The sequence below is a fragment of the Budorcas taxicolor genome, chromosome 14 (genome assembly GCF_023091745.1).
Source record: "Budorcas taxicolor isolate Tak-1 chromosome 14, Takin1.1, whole genome shotgun sequence".
Lineage (NCBI taxonomy): Eukaryota > Metazoa > Chordata > Mammalia > Artiodactyla > Bovidae > Budorcas > Budorcas taxicolor.
The window spans coordinates 6,117,936-6,134,931 of record NC_068923.1 but is presented as its reverse complement, the minus strand read 5'-3'; the positions used below and the strand labels follow the sequence as shown (position 1 = coordinate 6,134,931).

At 36.7% G+C, this 16,996-nt stretch overlaps 1 protein-coding gene across 1 annotated transcript in view; it reads left to right on the top strand.

Moving 5' to 3' along the window:
- Positions 1 to 16,996, top strand: part of ADGRB3 (adhesion G protein-coupled receptor B3) — an 881,864-nt gene that overhangs the window by 473,780 nt on the left and 391,088 nt on the right. The window contains exons 12-13 of the mRNA XM_052651548.1: positions 2,112 to 2,261; positions 3,299 to 3,374. Coding sequence (XP_052507508.1) covers positions 2,112 to 2,261; positions 3,299 to 3,374 — 226 coding nt within the window. The remainder of the gene's footprint in view (positions 1 to 2,111; positions 2,262 to 3,298; positions 3,375 to 16,996) is intronic.

The following is a 16,996-nucleotide window of genomic DNA, read 5'->3' as shown; positions in this document are numbered from 1 at the left end:
CTCAGAAGTCAATCAAATCTATATGGTTGTCATTTAACACCCAGTGTACCTCCAACTGAAGAATGAATGCACTTCATAAAGTGAGATGCATGCATGCATAATTATCTCATTTTTATATATTTGAGTAATGTATTGAATCCACATTTGTTCAGGATCAAGTGATATACAGTTGATACAGAATAAGCTTCTTCCATATGACATCTATTTCTTCTTGATTATTTATTTTTTCTGTTTTGTTTTCTTTTCAATGTATATAGAAGCCATAAGAATTATTAGACCTCAGAATCCAACAGTTTATCTTTTGTTTTCCTTTATAATAGAAACTAGAAATCAGAAAAGGCTTTATTATTTTTCATCAGTTTTTAGACCAGTGAAGTGAAATAAATGTCCTCTCAACACCAAGACAACCAAAGTTAGAATCAAGGAATTTGGAAATAGATGCACTTAGCTTTGGATATTGAATGAAGCCTGGAGGACCCTTAAGAAAGAGCATGCTGCCAATGTGCTGGTCTGTCCATCTACCTGCACTGGAGTTTTTGGACTCTTTAGGACAGATAAACTGAGTTGACTTCTAGACCATAAAGACTATGTTGTTTGAATTATTAAAGAGACTAAAATAATTAGAGATGCTATCCCCAAAGCATTTCATATCCATAACAATTTATGTTACCCAGCACCCCTTTCCTTCAACATTTAGTTACAAAATCCTTTTTTAATGTTATTATGTCAAATTACAGGCCAAATGAAATTCTGTTCTGTTCTGATAATGGATGTGTATAATAGTCTGAAAGAGCTTTCATAAAGTATAGTAATACATAACCAATTTAATTTGCAACTAAGCCAGTGGTGAAGTAATATATTTATACAACTAATATTGTTGAATTCATAATTTTCATTCTTTCTTGTTTAAATTACAAGTTTCTTTCAAATGAAATACGTTTATGAGGAGCCTAATGGTTTCTTACTACAGCTTTTCTGTTGTGATAGCTTTTAGGGTTTCCCCACTATCTTTCCATTTCAATCATACATAGGACATCTGAAACTTTAATGTAAGTCAAGTATGGACCTAAGTAAAAGTTACAAATTAAGTAATCATGGAAAATATATATAATCAATAACTGCTTGAGTATTTACTATCATGGTTTTGTTACATATAGTTATATATTAATGTGTATATATATATATATATATATAATAAAAGTATATTAAGACATAGCTCAGTTGGTAAAGAATCTGCCTACCATACAGGAGGCCTGGGTCAATTCCTTGGTTGGGAATATCCCCTGGAGAAGGAAATGGCAACCCACTCTAGTATTCTTGCCTGGAGAATCCTATGGACAGAGGAGCCTGGCAGGGTTGCAAGAGTCAGACAGACTTAACAACTAAACCACCACCACCAACCAACCAAAGCATTGCCAAATATATTATTCATTGAGTACACACAGAATTCTCTTTTCACATATTTATTACATTTATTATCTTCAATTATGGGTGTGCATTTTAAGAACTGTTTGTTTTTGCTATTCTACTTGTTAAATAATTCTGCTTATTATATTGTCTCTGTGGTTTTGGCATTGGTGCTTGGTTGTTTGAATTCTGACAGTTCTGTCTCCCAGAGCAATATGCTTGTTTTTCATGTTCATGGAACCCCAGCCAATCCGTGCAATAATTGTTCCAATGGCAATGTTCAGAGGTGAGCACAGAAAACTTCTTCTGAAGACAAAGTACAGATTTAAATGAAAATGTCAGTCTGTGAGTCAAGTGTGTTAATCGAAATATTTAACAAAAAATACGGCATGGGCTGCTAACCATTAGAATGGAGGCCCATCCTAAACAATCAGTATGTCTGCACGTTTTGTGCTCTGACTGTGCACCACTGACCATCATTGTATGATCCCCGCTGAAAGCAACAGAAACCAAATTAATAAGAAAAACAGTCACAGCCTTAATGAGCATCATCTAATATGAAGGAATAAGTATGTATGTTTCAGAGCTCTGATAAACATAATTTGGGCTAGAAATTTTCTTTTGACTATACTGAAAGGTTTAATTTGGTCAGTTTTGATAAGACTGAAAGATTTTAGTTGACATCATTGCTTCTTTTTTAATAGTGGCTAGCATTCAGAAGCTTCCTGCAGCCTCTGTTCTAACAGACATCAACTTCCCAATGAAAGGACGGAAGGGGATGGTTGACTGGGCAAGAAACTCAGAAGACAGAGTCGTCATTCCAAAAAGCATCTTCACTCCTGTGTCATCAAAAGGTAAATATGTGAAGCGATTTAGGCCTTGAGCAAAAAGTATATGAGTTCAATACTACACCAGCAATTTAGTCTGTAATCATGACCTTAAAGTCATTTTGTTACTATAGAAAACTCAATTTGATGTCGCCTGAATCTTAATTTACTTGAGTAGAAGATCTATTAAAAAGTAAAAAAAAAAAAAAAAACAAGTGCAAATTACAGACCTGCTGATGACATGGTCAGATTTTCAGTGTTGACAGTCTCACCCCCAGTATAAAGCATGTGGCACAGCATTTTAAGTTTAGGTATTGAAATAGGTTGTGTTTTGTAGTCTGTGAAAAATAATTTCTGCCTCACTTAAAAAATTGATATATGAAAACAAATCTAAGGAAAGAATTGAGTTTTAAGAACATCTTAGGTAGCCTCTTAAACTGAATGACCCTTTTCAGTAGTGACACTGTGGTCTCAATTCTTACCTTGGAGGTCTGACATTTTAACTGGGAGCTCCAAAGAGCATAGGCTGTCTCCCCACATCACCTGGAATTTAAGCTCTTTTGCTATAGCTACAGCCACTTCTTGTCTCAGCTTGAAGGAAGGTTCCTTCATGACAAAACCCACTGAAAACATATCTTCTGGGGTCATGATTAACACATAGAGTGTGTGGGCTCAATTGCCTGGCATGGTTAAGAAGGCATTTCTTTCTTCCTTTTTTTTTTTTTACTTTACAATATTGTATTTTTTTTTTTTTTTTTTTTGCCATACATCAACATGAATCCACGGGTGTACATGTGTTCCCAAACCTGAAACCCCCTCCTGCCTCCCTCCCTGTACCATCCCTCTGGGTCATCCCAGTGCACCAACCCCAAGCATCCTGTATTCTTCATCGAACTTAGACTGGCAATTCATTTCTTACATGATATTATATATATTTCAATGCCCTTCCTGGCTTTGCATCGATAAATACTGGAATCCCCTTGTAATTAGGAGATTAAAAGTTTTATAGGACATAGTATTTTTCTTGCTGTTTTGCTAATATGTTTAAATTTTATTCTTTCTAGAATTAGATGAATCATCGGTCTTTGTTCTTGGAGCAGTCCTGTACAAAAACTTAGATCTAATTTTGCCCACTCTGAGGTAAGCTACAAAGTAATAAGCTGTTGTAATCTCTGTAAATTATTCCAAAAATGTGATTATAGCTCATTCTATGAAAATAGTCAAACAAGCTTTGGTAATACAAAGGGCTCTTCTTAGATGAAATAGAAAATACCAATTTAATGAACAGCTTATTAGCATATCATGGCATTGCAAAATAAGTAGGAAAGATAATTTTGGTTCCTGATTATAGCCCTGTAATTCTGACTTGCCTTGGCTGAGGGAAAAAAAAGTAAGAAAAAGAAAACCTCAAGGCTCTATAATAGAATGGATCATTTTAAAATTAATCTGTCTTCTTGCTTTATTTGTACTTAATGTTACCGTTCACCAGCATGACACGAAATTAAAGCAGTGTCATGATGGCTGAGAACACACGTTTTGTTCATCGTCACAAGATCTCAATTTGCTTCTAAATAAATATCCAATTACAGTTACATTAAGAAAAAATGCTGCTGTTCAATTAGAGGAGTAATTTTGGAAGAAATACATTGATTTCTTTCCTCCCAGATGTTAGAAAGAAACAATTACAAATAGTAATTCTACCAACATTAATTTATTTGCTCTGCTGTCTTAACTGGTTTACCAGATCGGTAAAGAATCCGCCTGCAATGCAGGAGACCCTGGTTTGATTCCTGGGTCTGGAAGATCCGATGGCGAAGGGATAGGCTACCCACTCCTGTATTCTTGGGCTGCTCTTGTGGTTCAGCTTGTAAAGAATCTGCCTGCAATGAGAGAGACCTGGGTTCGATCTCTGGGTTGGGAAGATCCCCTGGAGAAGGGAAAGGCTACCCACTCTGGTATTCTGGCCCGGAGAATCCCATGGACTGTATAGTCCATAGAGTCGCAAAGAGTCGGACACAACTGAATGAATTTCACTTTCACTTCATCTTCAGAGAAAAAAACAAAAGAAACAAAAACATGGGCTCCCCAGGTGGTGCAGTGGTAAAGAATTTGCCTGCTATGTAGGAGATACAAGAGACGCGGGCTCAGTCCCTGGGTCAGGAAGATCCCCTGGAGGAGGGCACGGCAACCCACTCCAGTACTCTTGCCTGGAGAATCCCATGGACAGAGGAGGCTGGTGGGCTACAGTCCATGGGGTCGCAGAGTCTGACAGGACGGAACTACTGAGCACTCACCCACACAGAAAGCAAGGTGTCCATCTGTCTGGATGATGCTGTCCTCACTCTTGAAAACCTGTTTCCTCCACCATAGCTCGCAGTGGAGAACTGAGACATAACTGTATTTTAGTTAAATACAGCCCCAGGGCTGTGAGCGCTTCCTCACTTCCCTGTGAGTAAAGCGCTGTTTTTCGAGGGGAGAGACTGCAAATTGATGTATACATTATACCAGGGGTATAATAAATGGGCTAATAAATAAAAACAATTAGAGTTCAGTCCAGTAGGAAAAGACCTCTCAAGAAAGAAACATCAGTTGCAGTGACTGTTCAAGATATTTGGAGAAAATCTATGTGGAGCAAATTGACAGAGTTGGTGTGTCATCCAAGGGGAGTCATAAGTTATCCCCACAGAGACAACTCAGAAATCTGGCTTTCTTTTAACTCTGTTCTTCTCTGGATGGAAATTGGGCTTCCTAAATTTAAATAGGTTTGTGGTTCATTTGGTTCTACTAATACCTTTCAAAGCTAATTCTTTCACTTTCAGCTTTTCCATGGGTTTTATTAAAACACATTGATCTGTACAGTTACTCGCAGCTAAAACTAATTTATAGTTACACTGCCTCTATCTCTGTGTATGATATTTATTTGAGGAGAAAGTTAAAGTTAAAAGATACTCAAAGTTAGCCTCTTATTTCCATTGGCAGTTTGTTAGTATAAAGCTAATCTTGCAAGAATTCTAGATTAGGCACTAACTCAGAATCAGATGATTTGGGTTTTGATTTCAGTTGAACATAACAAGAAATTTATAAGCTTTTCAGTCACTCGGTCATCATCTGCTTCAGTTCAACTTTAAAATAGAAGCACCTTTATGTGCAACATTCATTCTGTTTGCTGCAGAGGGACATAGTGAATGCAAATGAAACACTGTGTGTAATGCTTTAGCCTGTGAATTAGTTTCACTGCTACATGTTAAACAGAGTTGCATTATGGTTGATCTTATTTTGAATAACACCATAGAACTTGCTCACCTACACAAAGTCAGTTTCATAAATTCATAGAGTGAAGGGAATTGGAAATTTATCTAGGGATATGGGCCTTTTTGTAAAATAGAAACTCAACAATTTTATACATCATAACAGAAGCAGTGGTCACTTGTGGGAGGATTAATGGCAACATTGTGGGCGGTTTAATGCATAAACTGAAAAAGTCCAGAACTGTACTCCACTGGTACGACCTGTGACAGAGATTCAGATTAGCCTCTGGGCAAGTCACTGACTGTCTGTGTGTAAATCGTGCAGTTGAACTCAAAGGTTCTTTTCAACTTCAAAAATTCCTTGTCTTTATTTCAGTAAAAATGTAGAATTTTAACGTTCTGGCACATTTGTTTGAAGTTCTTAATAACCTTTATATAAGAATTGTGACTATGTACACCCACTTATACTTCCTAAGAATAAAGTAATTAGGTAAACGACTATAGGAAGACAATATTCACCTTTAGATTCATTAGAAATAATGACCATAGAATACTTAGGATAAAAAGTTTGTTTAAGCACTGTTTGAAAGGTGAAATATTAGCATTTCCTCCTCATTTTCTTCCCTTTCACACTGTACAATGATGAAACCACCAAGCAATCTCAGTTTTGTTTTCTTTGTTTTCTTTCCAAAAATTGTTTCAGAAAGTCTAGTGGGTAGAAGAAGCCTTTCAGAAGACAAGAGTGATGGCTTTGTTATATAGTCACTAGACAAATATTCCCTCTGCAGCATCCCTCCTCACCCAACTGTCTTAATTCTTTAAAATCTCCTCTATTCTTAGAACTCCCAGAACAGTGCATTATATTTATTGTTATAAATAATAAATGCACAAGAAATGCTTACTGGAATTATTGTCTTATATGATAAAATATTCTATATAAAAAGCCAGTTTAAAAAAAAATTGAGATACAAAGAAGTTTAGTGTTTATGTTGTTGTTCAGTCACCCAGTCGTGTCCAAGTCTTTGTGACCCCGTGGACTGCAGCACGCCAGGCCTCCCTGTCCCTCACCATCTCCCAGAGTTTGCTCAAGTTCATGTCCATTGCATCACTGATGCCATCCAGCCATCTCATCCTCTGATGCCTGCTTCTCCTTCTACCCTCAACCTTTTCCAACAGCAGGGTCTTTTCCAGTGAGTCAGCTGTTTGCATCCAATGAGTCGGCTGTTTGCACCAAAATATTGGAGCTTCAGTTTCAGCATGAGTCCTTCCAAAGAGTATTCAGGGTTGATCTCCCTTAAGATTGACTGGGTTGACCTCTTTGCAGTTCAAGGGACTTTCAGGAGTCTTCTCCCACACCACAGTTTGAAGGCATCAATTCTTTGCCTTTTTGCCTTCTTTTTATACTATGAAAATATTTTAGGAACAAAGGAATAAAATACATATATTTTGTTGCTTCAATGTAAAATTTGACTTTGTGATCTGAATACAATAGAAAAAGACATATCTTCTTATTCAACATGAAAAATACACAAATTTATTCTATATGTTTAGTTATTATTTACCAGATATTCATGACACATTTTCTTCTGAGATCATTTTACTAATAACTATGTGTTGAATATTTTGGAGCCAAGTTTCCCATACACAGAATAATGTCAGGCTTGCTGACAAAAATTCTCCAGGAATTTTGTATTTTAATACAATATTTTTAAAATAATACTTTGCATAATTGCCCTGGTGCAGACCAAGAAGAACTTGATAATGTTTCGAATAGATACCATTTAGAATTTTCCCTTAATATAAAGACAACAATAACTTTGAATGTTGACTCTTGCATTTAGATATTTGTTTTTCTTCTCTTGCCCTATAATATGCCTTCAACTCTGCTTCAAACTGCAACCTCAATTTTACTGTTGGATTGTTTTTCCTTTTACAATTAAGTGGATTCAGATTGTGACTTTATCCGAAGGAAATGTGCTCTACTCAAGTCTAAACTAAGTAAGGGCTATTCTCAGCCTCCCAATTGTATTCTTCAGAATAACATGTCACAATAAAAAGCATAGAGCCAGTGTCACTGGCCCTTTAAAGGTTAGTTCTGTCAGAATCTGATTCTGCCAACAGGAGAACTGAGCCCAAGATGTTATGTCCCAAAGGTGGGTGGGTTCTAATCCATCTCAAGTCTTTGGTTTTCCAAAACCATTATCTTTCACTGTCTTGCTGCCTCTGGATGCTCACATATCTATTTCTTGAGTAGTACAGACTTCTGCATTCCTTTGGATACATGTGTATCTTCTGCAGAAAAACTTGAAAGGCCCAGGGGGAGGTAGCTGAGCATGGGTACTTCAAAGTGCTAGAGGTCAATTTGGTGGCCCTAGCCAAGGCTATTGACACCAAGGGCCAGACTCTTCCTACCTCTCATGACCGCTTTTGAAACTGATCGCTGAAAGCTGACCAGCAAAGGTCGGGCGTCCTTTGGGGGTGCTGAGAGCACCCACACAGGCTCTGTGCACATTAGGGAACTAATAACCACCCACAGCCTGGTGAGTTCTTACCCTGTTGAGGGTTTAACTGCAGTACATTTTAGTAGGACAATTTGGTAAATCCAGGAGCCTGTAAAAATGCATGATTATCTAATAGAAATTATCTCTAAGGAAGAAAAGTATATCCAAGCATGCATTCAAGCCAAAGAGTTCAAGAAACAGTTGTAATCAACCCATTTTCTAATTCATTTAATAAAGCCAAGTTCCAGCTATATAGGAAAATTACAGTACTTTTGAGTATGGGAGTAATGTGTACTTTTCCTTGTAGGATGTATAGATGTGCTGTGCTGTGGTTAGTTGCTCAGTCATGTCTGACTCTTTGTGACCCCATAGGCTATAGCCCACCAGGCTCCTCTATCCATGGGATTTTCCAGGCAAGAATACTGGAATGGGTTGCCATGTCCTCCTCCTCCAAATGGAAGATGTAGTCCTGCTTTACAAAAAAAGGAAAAATGTGCATAAACGAAGCTATTAACATTCATTATAAAGGACCTAATTAAAATTATATGCAAATTACACTATAGTATTAAAGTGCTGGGAAAAATATGGATAAACCAAAAACAAACTAACATTTTCATTAGCCAGTAACATGAAAACTATTTTTTCAAAAAGGAAAAAAAAATTCAATAATGCAAAATCACATAAATTTGCTGTCGAGTACACCAACATAATAAAAGATAAATGATGCTAACTTTTTTCATATTTAGGAAATAGAGCCCATTTGAGTTCCTAATATTATAGGAATTAAAAGCAAACAGGAATAGCAATGAACCAGAAAATATTATAAATAATAGAAAAACAAAAACATAATCACATTTATACCAATACATCTTGAACGTAATCGATCTGAAATACTGAGTTGCACCAAGAACATGTTTTCTTCAGTTTGAGGACCAGATTTTGAACTTTGCCTCTTCATTCTGAGTTTGCAGTGAAATATTGTAGTTTTGTAATAGTCTGTATCTTTTTATAATATCTTATGGTGAGGACATTAGAAATTAAAATTATCCATGGGGTAACAAATTTGTATGACTAATACTATAAACACTGTAATATTACAGTCAGTATATTATTTTTTTAATGAGTTTAATTTGGGCACACTGTTTTAAAGTTAATTTAAACCTCTGATCCCTTAGCTTCACTGTGGATCTAGGTGTTACCTAACTTGAAATTGTCATTTGTTTTCCAAGTTCTAAGTTAGCCCAACTAATTTTAGCAGCCATCAGCTGATTTTAGTATTAAGCATAAGTGAGGCTATCACACTAAGTAAAATAAGTCAGACAAATATCATATATCACTTATATTTGTAATATAAAAAAGTGATAGGGATGAGCTTATTTAGAAAACAGAAACAGACTTACAGACATAGAAAACAAATTTATAGTAACCAAAGAGCAAAGGGGAAGAGAAATAAATTAGGAGTTTGGGATTAAGATATACACACTATGTCATATAAAGTAAATAATCAGCAAGGACTTACTATATAATGCAGGAAGATATACAATGTACTCTGCACTAATCTATATGGGAAAAGAATCTGAAAAGTAATTGGTGTATTTATATATATAACTGAATGGATGTGCTGTATACCTGACCTAACACAACATTGTAAATCAGCTATACTTCAATATAAAACTAGTTTTTTAAAGTAAATGTATTTAGCTTAATGATTTCGATGCAGTCTTCATTCCTAGAATTTATGAAATCACTTATTTTATTTTGGTTTTATTTTAATTGAAAAGCTCATTTAAAACAATTATGAAAGCTTTCAGGTTAGAAGCTGCACGAACTATACTTTTAAAAATAGAAAGAGGCTACAGTAGTTTTAATATGTTTTCTAATTCATTAACTCCATTTTACTGTATCTTATCTGGCTATATGTTATTTGCATGATTAGTACCACAATCCCTTCTACTGATACTTGTTTTGTAACACTGCATTACATTTTTTTAGTGCTAACCACTTCAGTCATGTCTGACTCTTTGTGACCCGATAGGCTATAGGCCCACTAGGTTCCTCTGTCCATAGGATTCTCCAGGTGAGAATACTGGAGTGGCTTGCCATTCCCTCCTCCAGGGGATCTTCCTGACCCAGGATCGAATCTACCTCTCTTATATATCCTGCACTGGCAGGCAAGTTCTTTACCGCTAGTGTCACCTGGAAAGCCCAAAATGTAGTAAAAAACACATAACATTTGCCATCTTAACCACTGTAAAGTGTACAGAATAGTAGTGCTGACTCTATGATACCTATTATGCAACAGATTTCTAGAATTTTTTCACTTTGCATTTTTCTTAAACAGCAACTCCCCTTTTACCTCCACCTCCTAACCCCTAAAACCACCATTCTACCTTCTGCTTCTGAAAATTTGACTATTTTAGATTACCTTGTATAAGTGAAATCATACAGTATCTGTCTTTTTGTTACTGGCTTATTTCACTTGGCATGATGCCCTCACAGCTTATCCATGTTGTAAAATAGGACAGAATTTCCTTCTTTTTTAAGGCTGGGTAATGTTCCATCATTTGTATTAACTTACTTTCTTTATCCAGTCATCTGTCAATAGACATTTGGGTTGCCTCCACCTCTTGGCTACTGTGAATAGTACTGCAGTGAACATGGGTGTATCAATATCTATTTAGGATCCTGTTTTCAGTTTTTTTAGGATGTATAACTAGGAGTGGGATTTCTAGATCATATGGTAACTAAACTTTTGAATTTTGAAGAATCTGTGTACCGTTTTGCATAGCAGCTACACCATTTCACATTCTCACCTACAGTGCAGAAGGCTTCCAATTTCTCCACAACCTACTCACCACTTATGATTTTCTGTTTTGTTGACAGTGGCCATCCTAATGGATGTTAAGTGATATTTCCTTGTGATTTTGATTTGCCTTTCCATGGTAATTAGTGATGGTTGAGTATCTTTGCATATACTTATTGACCTTTCACATATAACCTTCATAGAGATAATTAAGTCTCTTGTCCATTTCTCAGTCTTATTCTTTGTTTTCACTTTAGCATTTATTTATATATTCTCAATAATAATCATTTATCATGTATATAGCTTATAAATATTCTGTCTTATTACATACTTGACTTTTCACTCTGACAATTATTTCCTTTACTATACTATTTTTAAGTCTGGTGTAGTGTCATATGTCTATTTTAACTTTTACTGCCTGTACTTTTGGTATCATCTCAGAAATCACTGCTAAATTCAATGTCATAAAGCTCTCCTATGTTTTAATCTCAGAGTTTTGTTGTTTCAAATTTTATGGTCAACCTTGTCAAGAATAATTAGACCATGTATGTGAGGGTTTGTTTCTAGGCTCTCTATTCTATTCAACTGATGTTTGTATGTTCTATCATCTATCTTTATGCCAGTGCCATACTGTTTTGACTTACTATAACCTTGTAACATGTTTTAAAATCAAGGAGTATAGTACCTCCAGCTTTCATATTCTTTCTAAAGATTGTTTTGACTATTCAGAATCTTTTCAGATTCCATATGAATTTTAGAATTTTTTTTCTATTTCTGCAAAAAGGTCATTAGGATTTTGAAATGGGTTGCCTTGATCTGTGGATTGCTTTGGGTATTATGGAAATTTTAACAATATTATGTCTTTCTGTTCATGAACACAGGATGTGTTTGCATTTATTCCTATCGTCTTTGATTTCTTTCAACAATGTTTTTTGGTTTTCAGCATACAATTATTCACTTCCTTGGTTAAGTTTATTCCTAAATAGTTTATTCTCTTTGATGCTGTTTCAAATGTGATTGCTTTCCTAATTTCCTTTTCAGTTCGGTTCAGTTCAGCCATTCAGTTGTGTCTGACTCTTTGCAACCCCATGAACCACAGCACGCCAGGCCTCCCTGTTCATTACCATCTCCCGGAGTTCACTCAAACTCATGTCCATTGAGTCAGTGATGCCATCCAGCCATCTCATCCTCTGTCATCCCCTTTTCCCTCTGCCCCCAATCCCTCCCAGCATCAGAGTCTTTGCCAATGAGTCAACTCTTCGCATGAGGTGACCAAAGTACTGGAGTTTCAGCTTTAGCATCATTCCTTCCAAAGAAATCCCAGGGCTGATCTCCTTCAGAATGGACTGGTTGGATCTCCTTGCAGTCCAAGGGACTCTCAAGAGTCTTCTCTAACACCACAGTTCAAAAGCATCAATTCTTTGGCGCTCAGCTTTCTTCACAGTCCAACTATCGCATACATACATGACCACAGGAAAAACCATAGCCTTGACTAGATGGACCTTAGTTGGCAAAGTAATGTCTCTGCTTTTCAATATGCTATATAAGTTAGTCATAACTTCTCTTCCAAGGAGTAAGCGTCTTTTAATTTCAGGGCTTTTCAAATGGCCTTTATTATGGTGAGGTACATTCCTTCTAAACCTAATGGGTGAACTTTTTTTTAAGGTTTACATTGATTTTCATTTCTATTTTTTTAAGTTTTAAATTTTTTTATTAAATTAATTAATTTACCTTAATTGGAGGCTAATTACTTTACAATACTGTAGTGGTTTTGCCATATATTGACATGAATCAGCCATGGGTGTACATGTGTTCCCCATGCTGAAGCCCCCTCCCATCTCCCACCCCATCCCATCCCTCTGGGTCATCCCAGTGCACCAGCCCCGAGCACCCTGTATCATCCATCGAACCTGGACTGGCCATCTGTTTCATATATGATAATATACATGTTTCAATGCAATTCTCTTAAATCATCTCACCCTTGCCTTCTCCCACAGAGTCCAAAAGACTGTTCTATACATCTGTGTCTCTTTTGCTGTCTCACATATAGGGTCACCATTACCATCTTTCTAAATTCCATATATATGCATTAATATACTGTATTGGTGTTTTTCTTTCTAACTTACTTCATTCTTTATAATAGGCTCCAGTTTCATCCACCTCATTAGAACTGATTCAAATGCATTCTTTTTAATAGCTGAGTAATACTCAGTTGTGTATATGTACCACAGCTTTCTTATCTATTTGTCTGCCAATAGACATCAAGATTGCTTCCATGTCCTGGCTATTATAAACAGTGCTGTGATGAACATTGGGGTACATGTGTCTCTTTCAATTCTGGTTTCCTTGGTGTGTATGCCCAGCATGGGATTGCTGGGTCATATGGCAGTTCTATTTCCAGGTTTTCATCATGATACAATATTGAAATTTTCAACTGAATTTTCTGCGTCACTTGAGATGATCATGTAGTTTTTGTTCTTTCAATTATTGTTGTTGTACAGTCACTCAGTCACGTCCTACCCTCCAAGCCCATGGACTGCAGCACTCCAGGCTTCCTTTTCCTTCACCATCTCAGAACTTGCTCAAACTCATGTCCATTGAGTTGGTGATGCCATACGACTATCTCTTCCTCTGTCGTCCTTCTCCACCTGCCCTCAATCTTTCTCAGCATCAGGGTGTTTTCTAATCAGTCAGCTCTTTGCATCAGGTGGCTAAAGTATTGGAGCTTCAGTTTCAGCATCAGTCCTTCCAATGAATATTTAGGACCAGTTTCCTTTAGGATGGACTGGTTTGATCTCCTGCTTTCCAAGGGACTCTCAATAGTCTTCTCCAGCACCACAGTTGGAAGGCATCAATACTTCTTTGCTCAGCCATTTTTATTGTCCAGCTCTCACATCCATACATAACTACTGGAAAATCATAGCTTTGACTATATGACTTTTGTGGGCCAAATAATGTCTCTGCTTTTTAATATGCTGTCTAGGTTTGTCATAACTTTTCTTCCAGGAGCAAGCATCTTTCAATTTCACAGCTGCAGTCACTATCCACATTGATTTTGAAACCCAAGAAAATAAAGTCTGTCACTCTTTCCATTGTTTCCCCATCTATTTTCCATTAAAATAATGGGACCAGATGCCATGGTCTTGGTTTTCTGAATGTTCAGTGTTGGTTTGTTTTGTTTTTTTTTTTTAATTTTTATTTTTACTTTATTTTGCTTTACAATACTGTATTGGTTTTGCCATACATTGACATGAATCAGCCACGGGTGTACATGAGTTCCCAATCCTGAACCCCCCTCCCACCTCCCACCCCATATCATCTCTCTGGATCATCCTTGTGCACCAGCCCCATGCATCCTGTATCCTGTATCGAACATAGTCTGGCGATTCATTTCTTACATGATGGTATGCATGTTTCAATTCCATTCTCCCAAATCATCCCACCCTCTCCCTCTCCCACAGAGTCCAAAAGTCCGTTCTAAACATCTGTGTCTCTTTTGCTGTCTTGCATACAGGGTTATCATTACCATTTTTCTAAATTCCATATATATGTGTCAGTATACTGTATCGGTGTTTTTCTTTCTGGCTTACTTCACTCTGTATAATAGGCTCCAGTTTCATCCACCTCATTAGATCTGATTCAAATGTATTCTTTTTAACAGCTGAGTAATACTCCATTGTGTTTATGTCCCACAGCTTTCTTATCCACTCAACTGCTGATGGACATCTAGGTTGTTTCCATGTCCTGGCTATTATAAACAGTGCTGTGATGAACATTGGCGTACATGTGTCTCTTTCCATTCTGGTTTCCTCGGTGTGTATGCCCAGCAGTGGGATTGCTGGGTCATAAGGCAGTTCTATTTCCAGTTTTTCAAGGAATCTCCACACTGTTCTCCATAGTGGCTGTACTAGTTTGCATTCCCACCAACAGTGTAGGAGGGTTCCCTTTTCTCCACATCCTCTCCAGCATTTATTGCTTGTAGACTTTTGGATCACAGCCATTCTGACTGGCATGAAATGGTACCTCATTGTGGTTTTGATTTGCATTTCTCTGATAATGAGTGATGTTGAGCATCTTTTCATGTGTTTGTTAGCCATCCGTATGTCTTCTTTGGAGAAATGTCTATTTAGTTCTTTGGCCCATTTTTTGGTTGGGTCATTTATTTTTCTGGAATTGAGCTGCATAAGTTGCTTGTATATTTTTGAGATTAGTTGTTTGTCAGTTGCTTCATTTGATATTATTTTCTCCCATTCAGAAGGCTGTCTTTTCACCTTGCTTATAGTTTCCTTTGTTGTGCAGAAGCTTTTAATTTTAATTAGATCCCATTTGTTTATTTTTGCTTTTATTTGCAGTATTCTGGGAGGTGGATCATAGAGGATCCTGCTGTGATGTATGTCGGAGAATGTTTTGCCTATGTTGTCCTCTAGGATTTTTATAGTTTCTGGTCTTACATTTAGATCTTTAATCCATTTTGAGTTTATTTTTGTGTATGGTGTTAGAAAGTGATCTAGTTTCATTCTTTTACAAGTGGTTGACCAGTTTTCCCAGCACTACTTGTTAAAGAGATTGTCTTTTCTCCATTGTATATTCTTGCCTCCTTTGTCAAAGATAAGGTGTCCATAGTTGTGTGAATTTATCTCTGGGTTTTGTATTTTGTTCCATTGATCTATATTTCTGTCTTTGTGCCAGTACCATACTATCTTGATGACCATAGCTTTTTAGCATAGTCTGAAGTCAGGCAGGTTGATTCCTCCATTTCCATTCTTCTTTCTCAAAATTGCTTTGGCTATTCGAGGTTTCTTGTATTTCCATACAAATTGTGTAATTATTTGTTCTAGCTCTGAAAAATACCGCTGGTAGCTTGATAGGGATTGCATTGAATCTATAGATTGCTTTGGGTAGTATACTCATTTTCACTATATTGATTCTTCTGATCCATGAACATGGTATATTTCTCCATCTATTAGTGTCCTCTTTGATTTCTTTCATCAGTGTTTTATAATTTTCTATATATACGTCTTTAGTTTCTTTAGGTAGATATATTCCTAAGTATTTTATTCTTTTCGTTGTAATGGTGAATGGAATTGTTTCCTTAATTTCTTTCTCTACTTTCTCATTATTAGTGTATAGGAATGCAAGGGATTTCTGTGTGTTGATTTTATATCCTGCAACTTTACTATATTCATTGATTAGCTCTAGTAATTTTCTGGTGGAGTCTTTAGGGTTTTCTATGTAGAGGATCATGTCATCTGCAAACAGTGAGAGTTTTACTTCTTCTTTTCCAATTTGGATTCCTTTTATTTCTTTTTCTGCTCTGATTGCTGTGGCCAAAACTTCCAGAACTATGTTGAATAGTAGCAGTGAAAGTGGGCACCCTTGTCTTGTTCCTGACTTTAGGGGAAATGCTTTCAATTTTTCACCATTGAGGATAATGTTCACCCTCCTCTTTCACTTTCATCAAGAGGCTCTTTAATTCCTCTTCACATCCTGCCATAAGGGTGGTGTCATCTGCATATCTGAGGTTATGATATTTCTCCTGGAAATCTTGATTCTAGCTTGTGATTCATCCAGCCTGACATTTCTCATGATGTACTCTCCATATAAGTTAAATAAGCAGGGTGATAATATACAGACTTGACATACTCCTTTCCCAATTTTGAACCAATCCATTGTTCCATATGTGGTTCTAACTACTGCTTCTTGACCTGCATAAAGATTTCCCAGGAGGTGGGTAAGGTGGTCTGGTATTCCCATCTATTTAAGAATTTTCCACAGTTTGTTGTGATCCACACAGTCAAAGGCTTTGGCGTAGTCAGTAGAACAGAAGTTGATGTTTTTCTGGGATCCTCTTGGTTTTTTTTTTTTTTTTTTTTTTCTGTGATACAGTGGATATTGGCAATTTGATCTCTGGTTCCTCTGCCTTTTGTAAATCTCGCTTGAGTATCTGGAAGTTCTTGGTTCACGTGCTGTTGAAGCCTGGCTTGGAGAATTTTGAGCATTACTTTGCTAGCATGTGAGATGAGTGCAATTGTGCAGGAGTTTAAAGATTCTTTGGCATTGCCTTTCTTGGGATTGAAATGAAAACTGCTTTTTTCCAGTTCTGTGGCAACTGCTGAGTTTTCCAGATTTGCTGGCATATTGAGTGCAGCACTTTCACAGCATCATCTTTTAGAACTGAAATAGCTCAGCTGTAATTCTATCACCTCCACT